This window comes from Rhea pennata, chromosome 1 (assembly GCF_028389875.1).
Source record: "Rhea pennata isolate bPtePen1 chromosome 1, bPtePen1.pri, whole genome shotgun sequence".
Lineage (NCBI taxonomy): Eukaryota > Metazoa > Chordata > Aves > Rheiformes > Rheidae > Rhea > Rhea pennata.
Genome location: NC_084663.1, coordinates 102,768,188 through 102,788,913, shown reverse-complemented (window position 1 = coordinate 102,788,913; position 20,726 = coordinate 102,768,188). Strand labels below are relative to the sequence as shown.

The 20,726-nt window shown below is 44.7% G+C and overlaps 1 protein-coding gene across 2 annotated transcripts in view; it reads right to left on the bottom strand.

The window, feature by feature from the left end:
- Positions 1 to 2,106, bottom strand: part of PTGFRN (prostaglandin F2 receptor inhibitor) — a 70,945-nt gene extending 68,839 nt beyond the window's left edge. For both annotated transcript variants that reach the window (XM_062597356.1, XM_062597363.1), the window contains exon 1: positions 2,054 to 2,106. In XM_062597356.1, the coding sequence (XP_062453340.1) occupies positions 2,054 to 2,105 (52 nt within the window). In that variant the 5' untranslated portion in view covers position 2,106. The remainder of the gene's footprint in view (positions 1 to 2,053) is intronic.
- Between the last annotated feature and the right edge of the window lie 18,620 nt (positions 2,107 to 20,726).

Sequence of the window (20,726 nt, the reverse complement as noted above, 5' to 3'; positions counted from 1 at the left end):
AGAAGTTCCTCCTACCTGACACAAGAACACTTAACAACACAATTTGATTTTTAAAAGTCTCCAAGAAGCAACTCAGAACATTCAGACAAACTGTACCACTAACGGTGGCCTAATATCTGTATATGTATATTTTAAGTTCTTTTAATTATTTCATATGGAAAGCTGATGAAAACACTTTCCTGTTGCATCTCATACCTAAAGTGCTCAAAAGTGCAGCAAAAAGTAACAGTTAGCATCAGACAGTCCTGCTTTTCAGCTTGTTCTACCATAGCATTCTTTTGAAAATTTTTATTCTCTTTCTGTTTCTAAGCATACACTAAAGGTGCTCTCTCCATTTCTTCACTGTTCTCCCAGCTGCCAAAACACCCATGTTGTGAAGAGAAATGAAATAACTAACTCAACTGCAAGTAAGAGAAAGCACAGCAGACACCTTGCATGGTAAGACTTGACTTTTGCATAAACATTCCTCCACCTGATTTCCTCACTGCCTCTAAGGAGCCTCAGGAAATACACTGGTACAAACCCAGATTCGGGAAGCCGACCTTTCAACTGTAACTATCTGTGCTGCAGACCTGCCTATGAAAGATTTGAAAGCCAAACCATGAGGAAAAGTGCACTAGTAAAGAAAAATTAGCCGTAGCAATGTCAGAATTACAAGGACAAACTATGTCAGCAAATATGGTTTTGTTTAAACTAAAGTGTTGCAGAGTGGGTTTCTTGGGGGTGAGGGAAGGAAGAGACTGCTTAGTTACTCATTCCTTCTACCTCAAATCTGGAAAAGGTTCCCTCAAATCTGGAAAAGGTTCCCATTACTACCTGCAATTAACCAAGTGGTCTGGTTCAAGAACTGCATGTAGTAATTTGTGGGCCATGCTCATTTACCAGCACCTCCAATACTTCTAACTGCACAGAGCTGACACAGCACCATTTAAATACTGTGCATAATTATCTTTCCTAGACAATCTTCTTGTTCTCTGGTTAAACACACCACTACTTCAGTAACACTTTTAGCAACAATGCTACATGTTCAGTGTTGCTTTGAAAAATGGAAGAAACGCACAAAAAAAAAGCCCCCCCACCCCTACCCCACCCTTTTGCACAGGTCTTGCTCTGAAGAGCCCACAGTCTTTATTTCTGCACACTGCCCATCTGGAACCGACAGCAGTAAAGAACACTATCACATGTTAATCTAATGTCAACTACACAATTATTTGAACACAGTATAACACAATTATCTGAACACAGTATAATGTCAGTTACCGAGGATTCGTTATCACATAACTCAGCAGAGAAGCCAGGAAAAAAAAAAAAAAAAAAAAAAAGGGCAAGAAGGGGGCACAGAAGTATTAGCATCTCCCAAGAAACACCTGTGTGGTCACAGTCCAGATTTATGTCCCTGTCCCAGAAACCCCTCCTGTTATTTCACTCGAGGAGTATATAGGAGAAAAATCACCTTCTAACCCTCGAAATGAGTCATTTTACGCCCCAAAATGTAAGATTTCATTACAGTTATTCTAGAGTACCCAGTACACCAGGCCACACACGAGCACCTCCCGCCACACCACCAGCATTGCCCACCTGCCCGTAAAGCCAGGCACTCCGTCCGACTCCGGACGTACAAGGCTGCCACAAGGCAACCACACGCCACGCCAAGTGGGATTTCCTCCTCCTCCCCCCGCCCGTCACCAGCCCTCTGAAGTTTCGGGGAGAAAACCGGCCGTGCCCGCGCGCTCGCGAGCCGTTAGGGGCCGTTAACGCCCGCGGGCAGCCGCGCCGCGCGACGAGGGACAAACGGCCGCCGGAGGCGCAGCGTAGCGCGGCGCGGCGCTGCCGCCCCGGCACCCCCAAACCCCGGCGGCGCCCCGCCGCGCCTCCGGCGGCTCCGCGGGCGGCCCCTCCCGGCCGAGGCCGCCGCGGGGCTGGGGCCGTGCCCGCGGGCGGCCTTCGCCCTGCCCTGCCTTCCCCCGCTACCTGCCGGCGGGGCGGCCGCGGGCAAACGCCCAGCTGCCCCCGCCGCACTGCCCCCCAGTCGCGCGCCCCCCCCCGGGCTCACCGAGCAGCAGCAGCAGCAGGAGGCAGGGCGCCCGCTCCCCGCGGTGCCCCATGCTGGCAGGGCCCCCCGCGCGCCTCTCGCCCGGCGGCCGCCGGCACGCTGCCTCGCCTCGCCCGGAGCCCGGCGGCAGCGCGCTCCCCGCCGGCCGACCGCTCGCCTGCCTGCCTTCCCGCTGCCCTGCGAGCGCACGGAGCCGCCCGCCCGCCCCGACCGGCCGCCCCGCGCCGCGCAGCCAACCACAGAGACAAACTTTCCCCAGCGCCCGCCCCCGCGCGCCCCCGCCCGCAGGTAGCGGGGCGGCGCGGGCCTCCGGCCCCCTTAAAGGGGAGGAGAGAGCGCGCCGCCGGCCCGTCCGCCGGCAGCCGAGGGGGCGGGGGAGCCCCCTGCCGGGCCGGGCGGGGCGGCGCCCGGCCTCGGCGCTACCCCACACACGTGGCCGCGGGAGCCCCGCGCGCGGGACGGCGGAGGCGAGAGCCGCGCCGGGGGCGGGGGAGGGTGGAGTGGGGGCTCTGCCCCCGCCCGCGCGCGCACGCCCGCGCGCGCGCCCCTGGGCAGCGGCCGTTGGGCGCCCCCGCGGCCGTTGGGCGGCCCCACTCGCCCCTGCCCTGTGTCCCCCAGCCGGGGAAGCGACCATCCCGCCACACATGGCTGCAAGCAGCCGCCTGGCACGCGGTGGTCTGGGTGGATTTCACCACCCGCCTCCCTTCTTAGTTCGGTGACAGGCTGCAGCGTTAGTGCCACCACCATTGCCATTCTTGATCTGGTCGCAGAGGTTTTTTTTGTTTGTTCAGGGATTTAATTTCCCGTTTGTCTGTAAAAAAACAATTGAGGAGCTTGCCTCCTCTCCAGCAATTTGGACAGTGTCTGTAGTCTCCATCTTCTCGCTGCAGTATTGCAAACCTGGTGCTCTCCTTGTGTGTGTTTGTGTGTTTTACACACCCCCAGTCCTCTTGAGGCTACCTGATTTTCTGTTGTTTGATGCAGCTAGCTCCACGTTCATGTTTCATTGCGTGGATAGCCTCCAGAGCCCATGCAGGGAATGGAGCTGCTTCTACTTGTGGCATGTATGTTAGTCTTAGCTGTGCTTCAGTGTCCCCACGCAGCTGGCATGCCCTGCTTCAGGTGGGGTTGTTTGCTCCATTAGCAGGAAGTAAGTACTGCCTTCATGACCAAGAACAATTACCAGAGTGGATTTTAGGTTGGACTTTGTTATCTTGTAATGCTTTGCTGTGGAGAGGGTGTTGCCTGATACAATTGAAGCAGGACCCTTGATCAGGAAAACTTTGGCCCTGCAACCAGGCACATGCCAGATACCTTTGCGGAGCCGAGGCTGTGGGGTGCCTGGGGGCTCAGCCCTGTACACACAAGTTGCTAACTTCCAAACTGCAAATGAGACCAAACCCCAGCATGACAGAGAAAGGGCTTCCCAAACAATATAAAACTGACTGCATCTAGGTCTACAGTATCCTCCTATGCCCATTTGCTCTTGCTGCCTGTTTCTGATTCTTCTGCTCTATCTCCTCCTTTGGCCAGCATTCAAATACATTTCTTTGTAAACTTTTCTTCACTGAAAAACATCGCTTCTGTGAACCAAGACGTGTCACTTACCTCACATTCAGAAAACAGATCAGATCTCTCCCCCTTACTTGTCTACCTTTGTCATTCTGATTAAACTACTGATGCTTCCTCAAACTTTAGCCCTGAAAATACATTCCCTTGTGCCTCTCCAGCCTTGTGCCAGTGATCTTAAGTGGTACGTATGAATGTAGTCATGGACATAAAGTCCACTGTATGCACAAGCCCACTATATTTGCAGGAGCTTTAACCCATTTGCTCTGAGCTTTGTATTTCCTGTGGCCTGTTGCCAGTTTAGGATCACTGATTCACAAGCTGAAACAAAGAGCTGAGTAGTTTCAAGAAGTAACTTTCTCCAAGAGATCAACTTAATTTTTTTCCTTATGTCATTGGAACGCTTTTCCTTATGACTATCCAGTTTGGAACTCCCCAGTAACAGCCAGAAACAGTGGCCTACTTCACCATTGCTTTGCATTGTTAATTGGTGAAGAATACAGGTAAAACCCTGAGCTGTGGTACGTGGTATCCTCAACAACTGTAAAACGACTCTTCCCTTAGTATTTAGTAGGAACCATTTTCCTCCCCGTAATACTCAGGCCCTCAGACAGAAGGAGCCACTAATCAGTTAATCTGACCTGTATATGCAAGCCATTGAATTTCTTCCCAGCTGCTGGATCTGAGTGAGTTTGTTTGAAAGACAACACATTTGTCTAAATACTCCAAGTAATGGTGAGTGCCTCACCCCACCTACTAATTTATTCCAATGTTTAATTATCCTTACTGCTAGAAAATGACTTCTTTCAAGGTTGAATTTGTCTAACTTTGACTTCTAGACAGCAGAACTGGTTACACCTTTGTCTACAAAACTGAACACTCATCCCATTTTCATGGTAAGTAGCTATAGAGAGTGCTCATATCACTTCACCTTGCTAAACTGAATAGATTGTTTTCTGTGAAGCCTCACATTGTAAGATTTGGTTTCTGATGCCTGCAGCATTTTTCAGACTTTCGCATATTTCTAAATACCTTTTGACACATGGATACCCATCTATACAGATGTGCAGTGCACAGAGACAAGGTGCACTTCCGTCTCTTTACTTGATATTACCCTTCTCACACTCTGAAAATGGAATTAGACCTTTAACTGGCAATACTGCACAAAGAACTTGTGTGGAGGGTGTTCCCATGTTGAATCCTCAAGTCTCTTTCTGCATCTCTGTTTTCCTGGATGACACCTGTATCTTGCCGTTCATCAGTGATATTCTTTCTTTTTCACTACATGGCCTTGCAGTGGACTACGTTAAAATACAATTCATAACACTGTGACAATTTAAGCAGATGTTTGAGATTCCTCATTCAATTTGGTAACTGTTCCTCTGTGGTTGATAAATCACCAATGCAGATGCCCAAAAGAACAGGGCTGAAGTTGACCACGCTGTTCAGTCTAACTTCTTGCTTCAAAGCTCATTTCTTCTCTTTTTTCTTTTTTCTTGTCCTACTTTCAATGGATTGTTACATGTATGTGATTATGTCATTTTTTCCCCTTGCCAATTCCATTTTATATAGTTCAGCTGTGGGAGCCAGACTGAGTCAAAAGCTTTCTCTGAGTATTAAGCAGACAAATGTCTTCTTCTGTTTTTATGTTTTCTCTGTATTTATTTATGAGACACAGAGTAAATATGTGGTCAGTTGTTTGTTTCTCAGGAAGGCATTCAGTTCAACTTTCAGTGTTCAGCATGTTGTTGTTGGGTAGATACCATATGCTTTATTCATGATGCTGCAGAAAAGTTTGCCTACATTTCTTTATATCTAGATTTCTCCATAATGCCTTGGCTGAAGACATCACTCATTTTGGGGTAACTAGATTAGCCAGCAGAATCTCCAAGAAGGAATCAGACTGAAGGGTTGTATTAAACAACATGCACACACATAAGCGTATGAACATGAGCACACACAGATCCTGAAGAAACCCATATGCAAACCCTTCTTACTTGCAGCATTCCTCCAATACATAGTTGTCCAGGTTTTGTGAAGCTTCTCTTTTGTCAAACATAGACAAACAACGGTTTCTGTCTCTTTAGCTCATTTCCTGGGCAGCAGAGGGCAAAGATGAGGTGACTGCAGAGCAGGCCTACTCAAGGTGCAAGCGTGAGCAGCATTCAGCAGTCTCGCACACCTTGGATAGCAGGAAGCCCCTCCAGACAAGCACCCAGTACCCTTTTTGGGAGCACGGCCTGGAAAAGCACTGCTCACTCACAGCACAGGTTGCTGCCTGTAGACCATAGTGAGGGGAGCAATCTTTCAGTCCTTTTGCCTCAGCTACATGAAGCATCTTGCTGGTAGCGTGTGATGGCCGTTGGTTCTGCACAGCAGGAGAGGGGGACATGCAGACAGACAGGGCCATGCTCAGCTGCTCAAGGGCAGGATGGAGAGTGTCAGCTGCTTCCAAACTACTTGCATGAAAAGCCAGGGGAAAGGAAACTACAGTGCAAATGTCTTGGAGATATTTACATGTAGCTGTGTCATCTGGAGTCTCTGCAGCCCATTAAAGACCTTTTTCTGAAGAGCTGGGAATGTATTTTGAAGCTAGTACAACACATTTCTTCATTTCCTCTCCTCAACTCCTGTTAATTTTTGCCTTGTTCTATTAAACAGCTTCCATGTTGCTGCCAAGAGGCTGCCCCATCGTAGTCGTGGCTGCCAAGGTCCCTACACCACCTAAGCTACGCAGTCAGTTCTGTGAAATGCTTCCGAGTATACCCGGATGGAAAAAAGATGTCCTCTTGTCATTCTGATCTCAGTAGCTGAACAGAAATATGGGGAAAAGCAGTGAATGAATGATATATTTGAAAATCTAGTTGAAGTTTTACAGGAGAAAACATTCAAACTATTTGCCACTACTATTCAAATACCAATAGACCTGGATGATATTCATGTATTAGTAAGGTGCACCTGATGCTCCAAGCTGTAGCCCTATGAAAGGTTTTGAAAAGTGAATTAAAATTTTCTTTCCTGTTCTCTTTGAGAGAGATTATTCTCAACCACAGCCCAAAAGCTACTTAGCAATGAGCATGGAATAGAGTCTACATTTGCAGTTATTTATTCTTATTTATTGTGAAGACATTCTGGAAATTGTCCTGTATGATATAACAGCAATAAAAATCGAGTATCTTACTTCTGTGTTGCTTCCCTTCAGTGGATCTCTAAGCGCTTTGTAAATTTCAATGGGTTTAATGGTACAGCTGTTCTGCCAGGCAGGAAGGCATAATGAAATCCAGAAAAAGTGGGAAGCACACACTGCTTGCTACAAGTTTCATTACTTCATAAACTCTCAGACTTCATGAGCATTTTCAGACTAGACTCCTTTCAGTAATGCACATCATTTAAATATGGACTACTTTTTTCATATCTACTTCCTAAAGTTTGGTTCCTAAATCTGTACTTTAGCACTCATAAACAGCTGCTTTATATTACATGCTGAGCTCTTGTTGATTTTGATGGAATTTTTGAGCACTGAGCACTGGAGGGAAAAAAAAAGAACAGGTATCTTGATCTATAAGTGCATACACACATATTTAGCAGCGTAACTTTAGAAGCTTGCCTGCAAACATGTTTATGATGATCTACAGGTTAGTGCCACAGTAACTAAGGAACAGGCAGGTTGCAGGAACTCACACCTATGTCCCTAACACCATACAAGCAAATTACTCACAGAAGTTACCTGTTATGCAATAAATGAGGCATCTGCTTACTCCATGCCTCTCTTTTACACCTCCAGGAGCAGGGGTGGAGACCTCTCCCTTACCTTTTGTTTGAAATTGTGAGTGCCTGTTATCTAACATGAGGAGCTGCACTTCAAAGGACTATATAGGTATTAAAGATTCAGCATTAAATGCTATGGCAGCTCCTGCCATGTCATGAACAGTAGGGATAAAATCAATACCCTATTCAAACCATTGGACATGTTCTCATCAACTTCAGTGCAAACAAGATTTGATCTCTGAGACCAAACTGAGGACCACCAACCAAAGAATCAGTGAACACAGACTAGACTACATGCTAAGGCAGTACATGACAAAATTATTCCCCATGAACTTGTTGTCTGAATTCTTGCAGAAGTGAATAGTTAAAAAATTATCTAAATGATATATATTTTTATGAGACTGTATGGAAGGTCTGAATAACAAAATAAAGATCCACTGTCAGCTTAAACACAAATACTATAAAAACAGAAGTAAATATTTGTATGATTGCTGTTGATCATTAGAGGCAGTTTAAAATCCAGATTTATTCAGTGTGATTTATGTTCTCTTTCCCATCAGCATGTCTCCTCTCTTGAATTAGGAAAAATCAAAAGGAGTCAGTTTGTGCTTTCGAGTTTTCTCCATTCCTGTGTTGTGACTGCAAAAATCATAGGGGAGGATATTGCTGAGTTTTAAAGGAACAGTTTTCATTAGAAACAGAGAGAAAAACAGTAGAACATTTCTGTTGGCATTTGTTTGTTTTTATATGGATTCTTCTAAGCAAAATGGAAGTCAGGAGGGAGGAGGGAGTCTCAGCTTCACACAAGCAGGTGCAATTTTCACCCTGCTCCGGACTGACTCCTGTGAGGCAGGCAAGCTGCACCCCACATCAGGAGCCTGATGCTTTTACTCTTTACTGTCAATCTGAGCCTACCTCTTCTTGTGTTTTTACCTGTGGGACTGCTCTCTTCCCACCTCAGGAACAGGCTCAAATTCTTTTCTAATTTTGATTGCAATGAGTTGGACATCCATTCAATGAGGCTTTATCAGATTAAATCATAAATAGTAACACTGCATTTCTCTGGTAGGTCTCAGAACCTCACATTCTCCTATACCAGGTACATAGTCCAATCTTTATTTTTGCTTTTTGGAGACACAAAAATTACGGAAACAGCAAGCCAGGATACCTCTGTCTATGCAAGACTGAACTGCTACAGATAATGTACACTGAACTGTCATTTATTAACATGAAGATGATTTAAAATAATCTATAATCCAAGAATGAGAAAAGAACACCATAGTGTGTGGCAAATCCCTCTAATACAGCAAGACAGTCTTGTCACTATACCCAACTGTGAAGTCCACTATCTCTTCAAGATAGGACTTCCTCCGGTTTTTTAGCCAGCTTTTAGAGTGCATTTTAGAATGCATTAAAAGGAGTTAATTAAGAGAGTTAGCCTAAGGCTGATGATTATGATCCCTTCTGACAACATAGGCACATTCTTTATTAATCAGAGATTGGAGCAGTGTCTTCAAGCAGGAAAGAGGCATGTTATTAGATGGCATAGCCACTGTTCCCCAAGGAGCAGAGATCTCGGTCCAAAGGACCATCTAGAAGTCAGTATTATACAGCTCTTCCCTCTCCCTAACAGAACTGGAGGAGATGAGATGAAGAGAGCTTTAAGTTCTCAGACAAAAGACTGGGAAAATTAGGAAGTCCTGGGGAAAGTTGGAGAAGTCCTGATGTGTGTTTCTGAGGTTTGTTTTTAACTTGCAGTGCCAAATGAAGAGATCAGAGATGCTTAATACATGCCAAATAAAACCAGCATAAAAATTCAATGGCAAACTGAAACCTTTGCTTTTAATGGAGATCCAGAAACGAAGTCAGAAAACTTGATGCACAAATAATAAAGGTGTGCAAAACAACCTGTGTCCTTTTTTTCCAGTGCTTTTAGCATCCTAATATTCCAGCAGCTCCTGTTTGTTGCAATTTGTTGTCGTCTTCCCTCTGTTTTGCTTCCTTGTCGCATGACCAGTTAACTAGTTATTGAGCCAGAAGGGAAAAATGGGTCAAAAACTGCAGATGTCTCAGTGTTTGTGCCCAGGGGACATCAGATAACAAGCTGTTACAGTCTGCCTGCAAGCTCACTGATTGGCTTGTTATTCTTGAGTGTCTTCATAAGGCCTCATTGATTCCGGTCTGGCATTTTGTTCTTGATCTGACAGCATTTTGGGGGTATCTGCAGTACAAAAGGCTCATCAGCTCATCCAGCACTACTTCTGTGAGTCTTGGATAATGTTAAGGGAGGCAGTTCAGAAGCTAACTTCTCAGAGGAGCTATGGCTCTCTCATACCAACCTGCAGATGAGCAATCAGCTGGCAAATTCTGCTGGCCACTAGGAGACTGTTCAATACATCTGTGCCTTCGTAACACTTCCATCCTTGAGGATATTCACTTTTACAAGGTGCTCCTGCATTGGCAGCCCAGGGAATGTGCCTGCTGATCATGTTTCTGTCCTGGACAGTCTAGAAAGCCAACTTACACAGGGCAAACTATAGCACGAAGTTTTCTTGCCTACTCTGTGACTTCAGGGATTGTCAGCAATAAAATGCATTCAAAAATCAAATCACAATATATAAAAGTCTCACTAATTGAGACCTGAGAGACTTCAGAAGAGGGTAGAATTTGGCTTTCTTTGAGAAAGCTGTGTCTGCATGTAAAGCTTCTGGAATATGTCCAACAAACTACTTATACCCTGAAAATACTGCTCCCTGACTTGGGGGATAGCTGGTCTTCCTGGATATTGTTTTAAAGAGAACTCCAACTCAGGCTTTGTACAGATGAGTGTGCAACAGCCAAAGTGGAGAGGGCAGGTCTGCACAGGGGCCCAGGCTAGTCTCTTGTATCCCTGAGGAAGTCAGCCAGCACCTCTCCGCTCGTGGAAAGGATGAGACCTGTGTATTGCCCTGCCACTCGAGAACTGCTTGGACTTTCAGACCATGAGAATGGTCTGCTCTTCACTTATCTGCTGCAACAGCAATGCTGTGGAGCAGCGTCCTGTGCTGTGAGCAAGACAGTCCTCAAGTGAATGGGCAGTTCACCATGTCGATAGGTTGGAGAACAGGGCAGGGGTCCTGAAATGCAGGGAAGGATTAGGGTGAAAGGCAGTATCATGGCATTTTCAGAGCTTGCCACAGAGAATCAGGGCAGCTGGGTAGCCTTGGTGACAGAAATTGGAGGTATGTAACAGGGATTTAGATGCTGTTTTTGGAAGCCTTGTTTCAACTTAAGATGATTAGCAATATCTGCAAAAACCCTGAGGAAACTAGATCCTTGAACTTTTTTATATATAAAAGCATCAGACAAGGCGCAGCCCCTTTGTTTCAGCAGCAATTCCCTAGCCAATGACGGGAAAAAAGTGTTGCTTTTCTTCTTGCTGAGAAGATGCAGCTGCTATGCTTGCTCGACTATAATCTAGGCTGCACGGGAAGACTGGATTTAAGGCAAACCTGACTGATGTTTCTCATATAGTGTAAAACTTCCAAACAAGGAGGAGGGAGCAGCTGCAATTACAGTTTTGGACTGAGAAGTGAGAAAATAGAAATAATTTCCGTTTCCACAGCAATGAGAGTAATTATCATAAATAAAATGGTTGATTGGCAGCTAGAAGACTTGTTCCTACTACTTAGAGCAATGGGCCACTAACAGCAACACAGACAAAATCATTGGATGGAGGAGTCCACTTCTAAAGGTTAAAATTCCTTCCCCCCACTCTCAGCTTCATGCTTGTTTATTTTTCAATTGCTCCTTATCTGGACTTTCCTTTTTTTTTTTTTTTTTTTTTTAAACCAAAAGCATTGTGTTTTACAAAGTCTGTCTGTGACTCTCTCTTCTCCGATTCCATGTTACCTTTGCTTTCATCTGAACAACTGACTGAATGGGACTGCAAGCCATTCAGAGCTGCAAGCTATTGGCTTGTCTTCTCTATAAAACCCTGCATCCACATGTAGATTAAAAGCAACAATATTCACTCTCAAAAACATTTGAAAACCAGCCATTGTAGCAGTTGACGGACATTCCCCATGAAGCTGCTTTCATACAGAGCTGGTTCTCTGGTGCTGTCTCAGAGACACCTAGCACTTCCACATACCCAGAGACTGACAAAGCCATGTGAAATAGCCTTTGATGTGTTGATAAAACACCAAGCCAATTCCGAAGCCATCCTCTGGCATACTAATCTGGACTTCTTTATTTGAATGTTGCGAATGCTTCTGCAGCCACCTAAAAGAAGGTGGGACATCACGTGACTAAGCCAAGCTCAGACGAGCTACCCGACCATTGCAGATTGAGAATTCCAGCGGCACTCACCTAGTCTAGCTGAAAATCCACTGAAGTAACACCTAGCTACTAAAACTGAAAATCCACAGAGTAAGAATTAGAATCAGGCGATCAACTTATAAACATCAGTACGATTTGCCACTGAGCCTGTAGGGTCTCAGAAATAATGAGCCTTGAAGAAAAGAAAAAAGACTTTTCAGAAAAGAAGTGCAAGCTGAGATAAATAAGCAAGTCTTTAGGAGCAGGTAATACCTTTTATATTCCTTAGAGAGCTTCTGTAGCCAGTCTTCTTGGACTGTTCCCATAAGCACATGTTGGAGCACATCTCATGCCTATTCAAACGAACAAAAGAAGATATCTCATCTTTCACTTTCTCCTTCCTCCATACTGCAGGGAATTACTACTCTTCTCTTCTTCATTCTGCTTCTTATGTGGGGAGAGTCATTTTTAATTTTTTATTGCAGTAAAAATAATACAAAGCTTCATGAATGAAGCTGGCAAAACACAGAAGAGGGTTTTACTCTTCATGCAGAAAGATAAAATGGTAACATAATATTTAATCAGAGAGTGAAAGAAAGAAGTGAGTTCATTAACTTCTCCCTCGAGTGAAAACTCCTATTTTCATTCTTCTTTTATTTTTATTCAAATTATTTCAAGAGATCGCCATCCGTATGCAAATATATATGTGTTCTCAGAATACAGCTTGCTTTTATATAGATGATCATGAACACACTCCAGAAGAGAGGAGTCAGGATTTTTCTACAGAAATAATTGGCCAGGCAGCCAGTAATACAAGCTCTGTTAACCTCCAACTCTCTCTTCCACATTCCTGAGAGTATGCATACTTCAATGGGCAGCATTTTGGAGTGCTGGACATTATGGATCCAATTGCTTTTATCTAAGTTCAATTTTTTCATCCCTTCCCCATTACTGACAGAAGAAAAAGAGGAGACAAATTTTGCATTTAATTCTCCAGACAGCAAGATTCATAGCCTTGATGGCTTTGGAGGCTCCATGTGAGCTCAGCTACCTTTGTCTTCGCTTCTGGATGCCAATGTCCATGCTGGACTTTGTTAGGCAGTGAGGCAGCAGACCAAGCTCTTCACTTGGGACACAGAAGGATGGGTAAATGGGCTAACCTGCTTTGGCATGAGATGATATCTGGGTTGTTCCCTAACACACTGGAGTCCTGGAAATGGGAAGGTAACCTGTCTTATAAGGGAGTGAATGGCAGGGTGACAGCTTCCAGCCACAACAGGGATCCTCAGCCTCAACACTCTTGCCCATTTCTGCCCCTTCAATCTGTTTAACAACCATCTGTTTCCGGCTTCCTGGCTGGGGCCATGCATCAGCTCGGACTCTCATCAGGCATCCTCATCAGGGGGAGAAACATTCTTGTTTAGCAGACATCTCAGCAAAAAGTGTGAGTGAGAGAAAGAACAAGGTTAGCAGTAGGCGGGCATATTCAGAGGCAGGGCTCTAGACTATTCCACAGTGCTCCATCACCAAAACTTCCTGGGCAGGATTCTGGTGGCAGCTTGCTCCAGCCACAAAGCACAGAGTAAAATGACAGCACCAGACTGTCTCCATAGTTAATATGTCCTGCAGGTATGATACTTTTAGAGGATCCTATAATGTGTTTCTTGCAGATGATCCCTCCTATGGGAGTTCAGATACACCCACTTGGAGAGTAGTTCCACTGAGCAAAAGAGAAAGATGCAAAAAATGATCATTAAATAAAGAGATGCAAAAAAATTATTGTTAAATAACTTAAGCAATTCTCATTTCCCCTCTGTGACATAAAAAATGTACTCCTCTCTCATCACCTGGATCTGTTATTTCTAAATTCTTCCTGCTGTTGTTTCCTTTCAGATAACCGTGTTATCAGAAGCCACTAATTTATGAGGAGCAGACGAAAAACAGGAGATCCAGTCCCTTCTCAAAGACCTTAATTCTGTCAGATTAGTATCTGAAAAACAACCAGAACTTCTCAATGAATCTTTTTGGAATATTTCCTAAGCAGCTGCTGATTCTTTCAGACTCATAACAGAAAAGAAATCTGAGAGGAAAAACTGCAGCTGCTGCCACAACAGAGAGAGCTTATTATGAAACATTGAAGTCTTTTCGTTTTTTTTACTTCATTTGTTTGGGTGGTTTCTTTTGCTTGTTTTTTTTTTTTTTTTTGTTTTTGGGGTGGGGGGGTGGGGGGGGGCTTTTCTTTTTGACCTGAGTGGCAAGTTACTATGGAAAATCCATACCAGGAAATTGAGATCTAACCCTACCGATAGGCATATTCCAATAAAACTGCAGATGACTTCAGCTATTTCAGTCAGTAACGAATAATAAAAGATCTTTTTCATTTTTGTCCCCTATGGTGTTTCCATTTCCTTTCTGCAGGACTCAAATTTTATGCTGAAGGCACAGAACCAGGATTTGAGTGACTTGCCACCAACACCGGCCTCTTTATACTGCATGCTGGTTCAAACTACCTCAGTTTTCTGTGCCACGTTTCACCAGAACCACAGGTATTCTCTTAGCTGTCTCTATGGTTAATGTAATAGAAACTGAACCTTCTGGAGCAGGGGTCACATGCAAATTGGGTTTTTAGGCCCTATTATAACACAATAACTAACAACAGGGAACACTGCAGTAAAGCAGGATTCCCAAAGCTGCACTTAATATAACCTTTCAGTCCTCAATTACCTGATACAGAATCAGAAAGGAAAGGAAAATCGGGGGGGGGGGGGGGGGGGGGGGGAGAGACAAAAAAACAAAAACCCACAAGTTTCAGGCATCTGCCTCTCACATTCTCCAAGTAGGAAACCCAAGCTGACAAAACTGGAATCCTCCACAGAGAAGTGCTCGTCCTGCTCAGAAAGCACAGGAGTGTGTCGGGAACAGGAGCTGTGCTCGCTAGAAGCCAGTTTACCCTTCCAATTTCCAAGGTGCCAAACAGCATAGACCCTCCCTCACAGGCACCTTCTCAGGTTGCCAGAACACTTGTGCCCTACTGCCCTTGCTAAAAAAAAAAAAAAAAAAAAAAAAGAAAACACACTTCTCACATGCTCTGTTTCAAATAAGAAGTCTGGGTTCAAGTGGAGCAAGCCTCCTACCTTTAGGTGAATCAGGCTTATCTACACACTGTATAGACCGACACACGCTTTTTGTGTTATATTCAGGGCCAGTAGGATCCAAAAGATCATGAAATTAGATACATTTGTGGCATATTTAGCCCAATGTTACCAACAAAGAAAATTCAGAAAAGCTCAACTTTCGGAAAAGAATTATGAAAGCTTTTTGAGTTCCACAAAATCCTATTTTACATTTGCGTTACAAAGCCATGTGTCACTGCGGCCTAGAACCAAAAACAGGGGAAATACCTCACATTGTAAGATAGATGGACTTCAGGTGGCCTCTGGGGAAGGTGCTAACTGAACTGAAGAAACTTCTAGTTACCTGAAAGGCCTTGGATTTGTTCCAACTGCCTTCTTCATGCCAAATGCCTAAATAAATGCTACTCTTGAGTAGATAAGCTCCATCAGGCAGAACAGCGATGCTATTTATTGTCCTCCTTTTGAGATTGCACACTCTTTGTTTTTACCACAGTTCACTTGTATAAGTTCAGTTAAGCATCTATCAAGTCCTTTCCAAATCTGGAAACATTGATGTATCATGAAAATACTCCTTTGTTCATGGGTTACTGGCTGCATTAATTGCAGTAGCTCCTCAAAGGGCAGCTCAATCTGCCTTAGCAACTCATGTGCTTCTCAATGCGCTTACCACGCACAACATGTTGGGAAGGATGCATGGGAAAATAGGAGGTTAAAAGCATTTTGACTCTTTGTATTTTTGACAAGTCTTAAGCAATTTGACTAAAATTTACCTCAGCATAATTGTTAAATGTACTGTCAAAAGAAACTAGGAAAGAACTTGAGGCTGATTTAAAAATATATATATATCTTTCTTAAGGAATCAACTAGACCAAATCCTCCTAAGGAACTGAGTTCCCAAATTATTCACCACTTTTTAGAAAATGTAGTTTTAACCAGCAATGTGACTCTGCAAACAGTCCATTGTATGTCTTGGACTCAGAACTGCTCTGTGACACAGACATGTTTCATTATCGATTCAACAAGTTTCATTTCCATATGGCTTCAGTTACAGAAAAGCTAACTAGAGCCCCTCTTCTCTTACACAAAAGCACTGTCAGCTAAACTCCAATAACGGAAGATTATTTCAGGCATGTGTAAAGGGTGGAAAGAGCCTGACTGAATCTGATTTGATAGCTTTGGCACTTTTAAAAATTAGTGTGGATTGCCATTTTTCCTGGAAAAAGGAAACAAAAGACAGGAGGCCAGCTTCTGACCTAGTGCCTGAGATGATGATCTGGTTCCCATTTTCCAGCTAAGAAAATAATAATCCTTGAAGAGGGGGAGAGTGGCTCCCTGGGAATACAAGAAGACAGAGTGGGTAGGTGGTGAGGGTTACAGCAACTTATCCACAGACCAGAAGCAAATGTGAGCAGCACAGCACAGGGGTTTTGATTCGGCAGCCGCTGGGGCTCTGTTCTGCTGGCTCTGACACCAGGGGCTTCTCAGGGGGAAAAGGACATCCCTTAACAGAGTCCTGTCACTCAAGGCAACAGGATTCTTTTCGCTGACTTCAAAGGATGCCGACTAGGCCCTAATTTGTCATTTGATCCTTTGAGTGTAATTAAAGCCATGTTGTGCAGAAATAGTGGGTGAAAACAGTTCTTTGGAAGGACTGTCATTGCTTGGTTAGTAAGACTGATGATGATAATAATACTAGTAACATAAACATCCATTTTGCCTGTGCTGTGAGCCTGCCAGTGGCTTCCAAATGTTACATGATTTAAAGAATCATGGCTTTTTCCCAGCTTCAGCTTTACAGAGATTCACAAGAAAAGAAAACTAAATCTTCTCTGCCTTTGGCATCACTTTTCTTAATCCTGCTGCTTCCTTCTTTCACTAGATTGTCTTGCCATTGCTTGAGCCCTAGATGTAAAGTAGATCCTTAGACCTTTTTGTTTCAGTCAGCATTATAAAGCTTTCACTACAAGATGCTATTTTGCTGAGATCTGATGTCATCTATGATGGAGGCAGTGGCAGCCTCTCTTTGAGAGTCCAGCAAAATCTTTTCATAGAGCAGGGGCAAGATCTGAGCATCTCCCTGTTTACAAGGTCAACGTTTGCGATTTTGTTACAATTCTTTCACTGATGATGCTGCTGTGGACATGTTACCAGGTGATCTCAGATCAAAATCACAGACACAGCCCCAGCTTCAGCTGTGGGGCTTTACCTGAGACAGGCAGCAGCTGATTTTAAATCAGTGAAAGGGTATAGCAACCTCATCAATGAATGGCTGGGAAGGGGCTGTGCCTGTGGCCAGCTGTGAAGCACCTCAGCTGTACTGTGTGCCAAGCTAAGCACGGGCACAACCGTATCAAGTCCTGCTTTCGGGCCCTCTTTGGAGGGGAGGAAGTATCACAGTGGTTCTCATCCACTAACTGAGAGAAAGCTCCATGGTCCCACTCCTCTTCCTCAACATGCAGACTGGGGCAGCAGCAAATCCACATGTTCTGCTTCTTGCTGCCCCAGAGCACAGGCTGAAAGATGCTGCTCTCTCTGGGGTGAGCAGGGCCTCCATCCTGAGGAAAGGGCTGGTAATGTGTCCTGTGTTGCACTACCTTCATTGCAGGGATAAAACAGTTAGTTATCTCGCAGTGTGTATGTATACAGACATGAGTTGAAAGTGGGTTGGATGTGCCTGCTGTATCTTTTTCAGCTAGAGCTGTCTGGGCACAGTAAAATGTGATGAGTTGTTCCAGTTGTTCTGACTTGCATCTGTGTTTAATCATAGAATCATAGAATCAGTAAGGTTGGAAGGGGCCTCTAGAGATCATCTAGTCCAACCTCCCCGCTCAGCGGGGTCACCTAGAGCATGTTAGACAGGGTTGCATCCAGGTGGGCCTTGAATATCTCCAGAGAAGCCCAGCTGTCTTCTAAAGAAAATTCTCCTGGAAGCCACCAAGATGGACTTTTCTTTATGAAATCTCATTACTGTGATAGGTGATAGCAGTATCTATTATGCAAGTTCCGCTATATTCACTTCCTTCTAATGCTGCCTGACTTGAACGGGCCACTGTGAGAAGTGCTTGCCTCAGGCTGATGGATCCTCATCCTTTCATACTGCCTGCTATTCAGCTCCTGTTACTCTGGCCCTATTAATTTCTTCTTAGGTTCTTTCATAACACCATTATAGTGCCAGAGTGCTTACAGCAGTTCTTACATCCTCACCACCTGACGGGAAGTGGCAGTCATTTCTGATGCCCTCTTTGAGCTGCCTCAGGTCATACTACCAATGGACCAGCAACTGAACACAGCATCTCACAGGTTCAGAGCAGCAGTGTCATTGATCTCACCACAGCAGCAGTCAGCACCTCTAGGATTTCAAGATGGGTCCTGGGAAACGAGAACACACAGAGGCAGTGAATGCCAGCAAAATCCTGGTGAAGCGATATGTATGACATCTGACAGGAAAGCTGCAGCAGAGGCAGGGAGAAAGTCCAGTTCTTGGGGACAGCACTCCAATGTCTTGCCAATGAGACTATGTCTTCCGTTAGCCTCCACTTGATTTACGACATGCTTTCCAGCTTCCCCAGCAAAAATAGGACAGGTCAACTGGCAATAGCCTTGTCCATCCTTGTGTTTTGCTGCTCGGCCCCTCTGCGGCTGCAGTCTGTGCACTGAAAGAGGCTGGGCTCCAGTGGCTAAAATAGCATGTAAGTTAGATGGTCATAGAGCCCAAAATAAGATTGCACAAGGCAGCCATTATTCTGGCTCTCATTCCCTTCCTGCTTGTGAAGGCCTTGGTTTTGCAATCTTTCCTATGTTTCTTTTAACATCTTTGTGCCAGGGTGTGTGTGAAAGTCATTTAACAGAGGCTGGCTATCTTTTGTAAAGATTTCTGTGTGGCAGGTCTGGAACAGAAGGCCAGGCCAGGTGCCAGCGTAACACTTGGGAGACAGGTACTGTCACCCTACACATGACTCTGTTTTCCCTTGAGAAACCAAGGTGGTGGAAACTCCAGCTCTACTTCCCGGAAAATTCTGACCAACCCACGCTAAAGGAGTCTTAAAAGGTATCCAGGCACTAAAGCCCAGACAAGATCAGCCCACTAGGCCCCACACTACCCAACAGAGGGACTTGTATTTTAGAGCTGCCTAGGGACTATCTTTGATTGTCACGGTGCTCCTTAGGGTCCCAGCCATGCAGATAAACACCTACTCAGAGCACACCACAGCTTTCATCTGGAGCTAGTATGTCCTCCTGCATAGAAATCAGGGTGCAAGGAGGTGGGAGAGTATTGGTCTGATCTTGCTGTGAAACAGGGATGTGGCCAATGCATGTGCCTAAACTCCGGTGCTGAGATAGCTCTTGAGCTGAGATAATCCAGATGTAGCCCTCTGGTACCAGAGATCGCATACCCAAGAGCACGACTACCTACCTAGCCTGGCATCATCTGGTTTTAATATTTAAAACAATATTTCAAGCCTAAATTTTTCCTGCAATTATGAAATAAATGTAACTCCCAACTGACATGTAATCTCTTCCTCTTTTTCTGGTTGTGTCACAACTGGTCCTACTTTATCAAGCCTAACACCTTTGCTTTCCACTGAGAAAAGCCAATTGGCATTTTATGCTTATAAAAAAACATTAAAGCAGATCTCTCAGTCTATCAGAGCATGTGGTGCTCTTTATCCTATGAGCCCATCTTCACTGCTGCACTGAGCAAAATGGGCAATTCTCCTTCTGCAAGCCAGCTATTCAGATCTCAAACAGCTATTTTTTTTTCTGAACGACAGTTATTACAAGCTCTCTCTTTTACAGGCATGTTGTTGTGCTGGATCAGAAATAGTGATGCATGACCACTGAAGGTTGAGCCCTGTGTTTTGCTAACACTCTGGAAGATGTTACCATCTGTGACATGATTCAGATCAATGGTTTAGTGAAATTCTGTTGGCAGGGAGATAGTCTCCAGATTAATGTTTTAGAAAATCTTATGTTTCCAGATGATGTTTTGCCTTCCTTATCTCTCTGCTATTTTCTTCCATGTCTCCAAACCTAAGGGCTGTCAGATGTTACAGGTGCCTCATTAGCATACCTGAACAGGGCAAGAAATACAGTTCTTGCTGGCAAAAAGACATGAGACAGGAAGGGAGCACAGAGATCCTTCTCCTTAGCTGCTTTGAGGGAGAGCAGGGGCACACTGAGGTGCCCCTAGTGCCAATATCACGAGCCCATGGCAAGCACCTCCTCACAAATACCCTGCGCTCAGCATATCCCAGCAGGGAGGATCTCATGCTTACACTCAAATCATGTGCAGAACAGAGCTGGGAAAGAAAAGGTTGTTCTTTCATGAGAACCAAATTTTGTCCATTTGAAGACCACCATGGTAAATTGTCAGGTGCCTGTGGGATGTGCCACGTTTGTACAAGTGAGAACAAATTGAAACCACCTTTGATCTTAATACTACGTATAGCCAGCCAGTACTACAGCTCTTGGCATGCAATGGTCTCATTTACAAGAGATCAAAACAACCTTGATACTGATTTGACCGGAGGGATTTTGCAGAGGTTCCCTCGGGGATGGGAATCTCATTGCTTTAGGTGCTGCTCAAACAACGACAAAGCAGTGAGTCTTTTCAGTAAAGAGCTCACAGCCTTATAAAAGACCTAACAAAGGTATACCAGAAAATTTAGTCACTAGAAAGAAAATTCAACCATAGTGTTCAGTGCACCTCTCCCCGGCTGTTTCTGGCTATACAGTCTTCCATAAAATAGCTCTTGTAATGAGGACAATTTTCTTCAGCATGGTTCTCTCTAAGATGGCTCCTTACAAAGCACGTGCCCAAAACCAAGCCCTTCATCTCTTTCTGCAGGTATTCAAAGCCTGCCTACAGTGCACAGTGAGCACAGAGGTACCCAGGGCAGTCG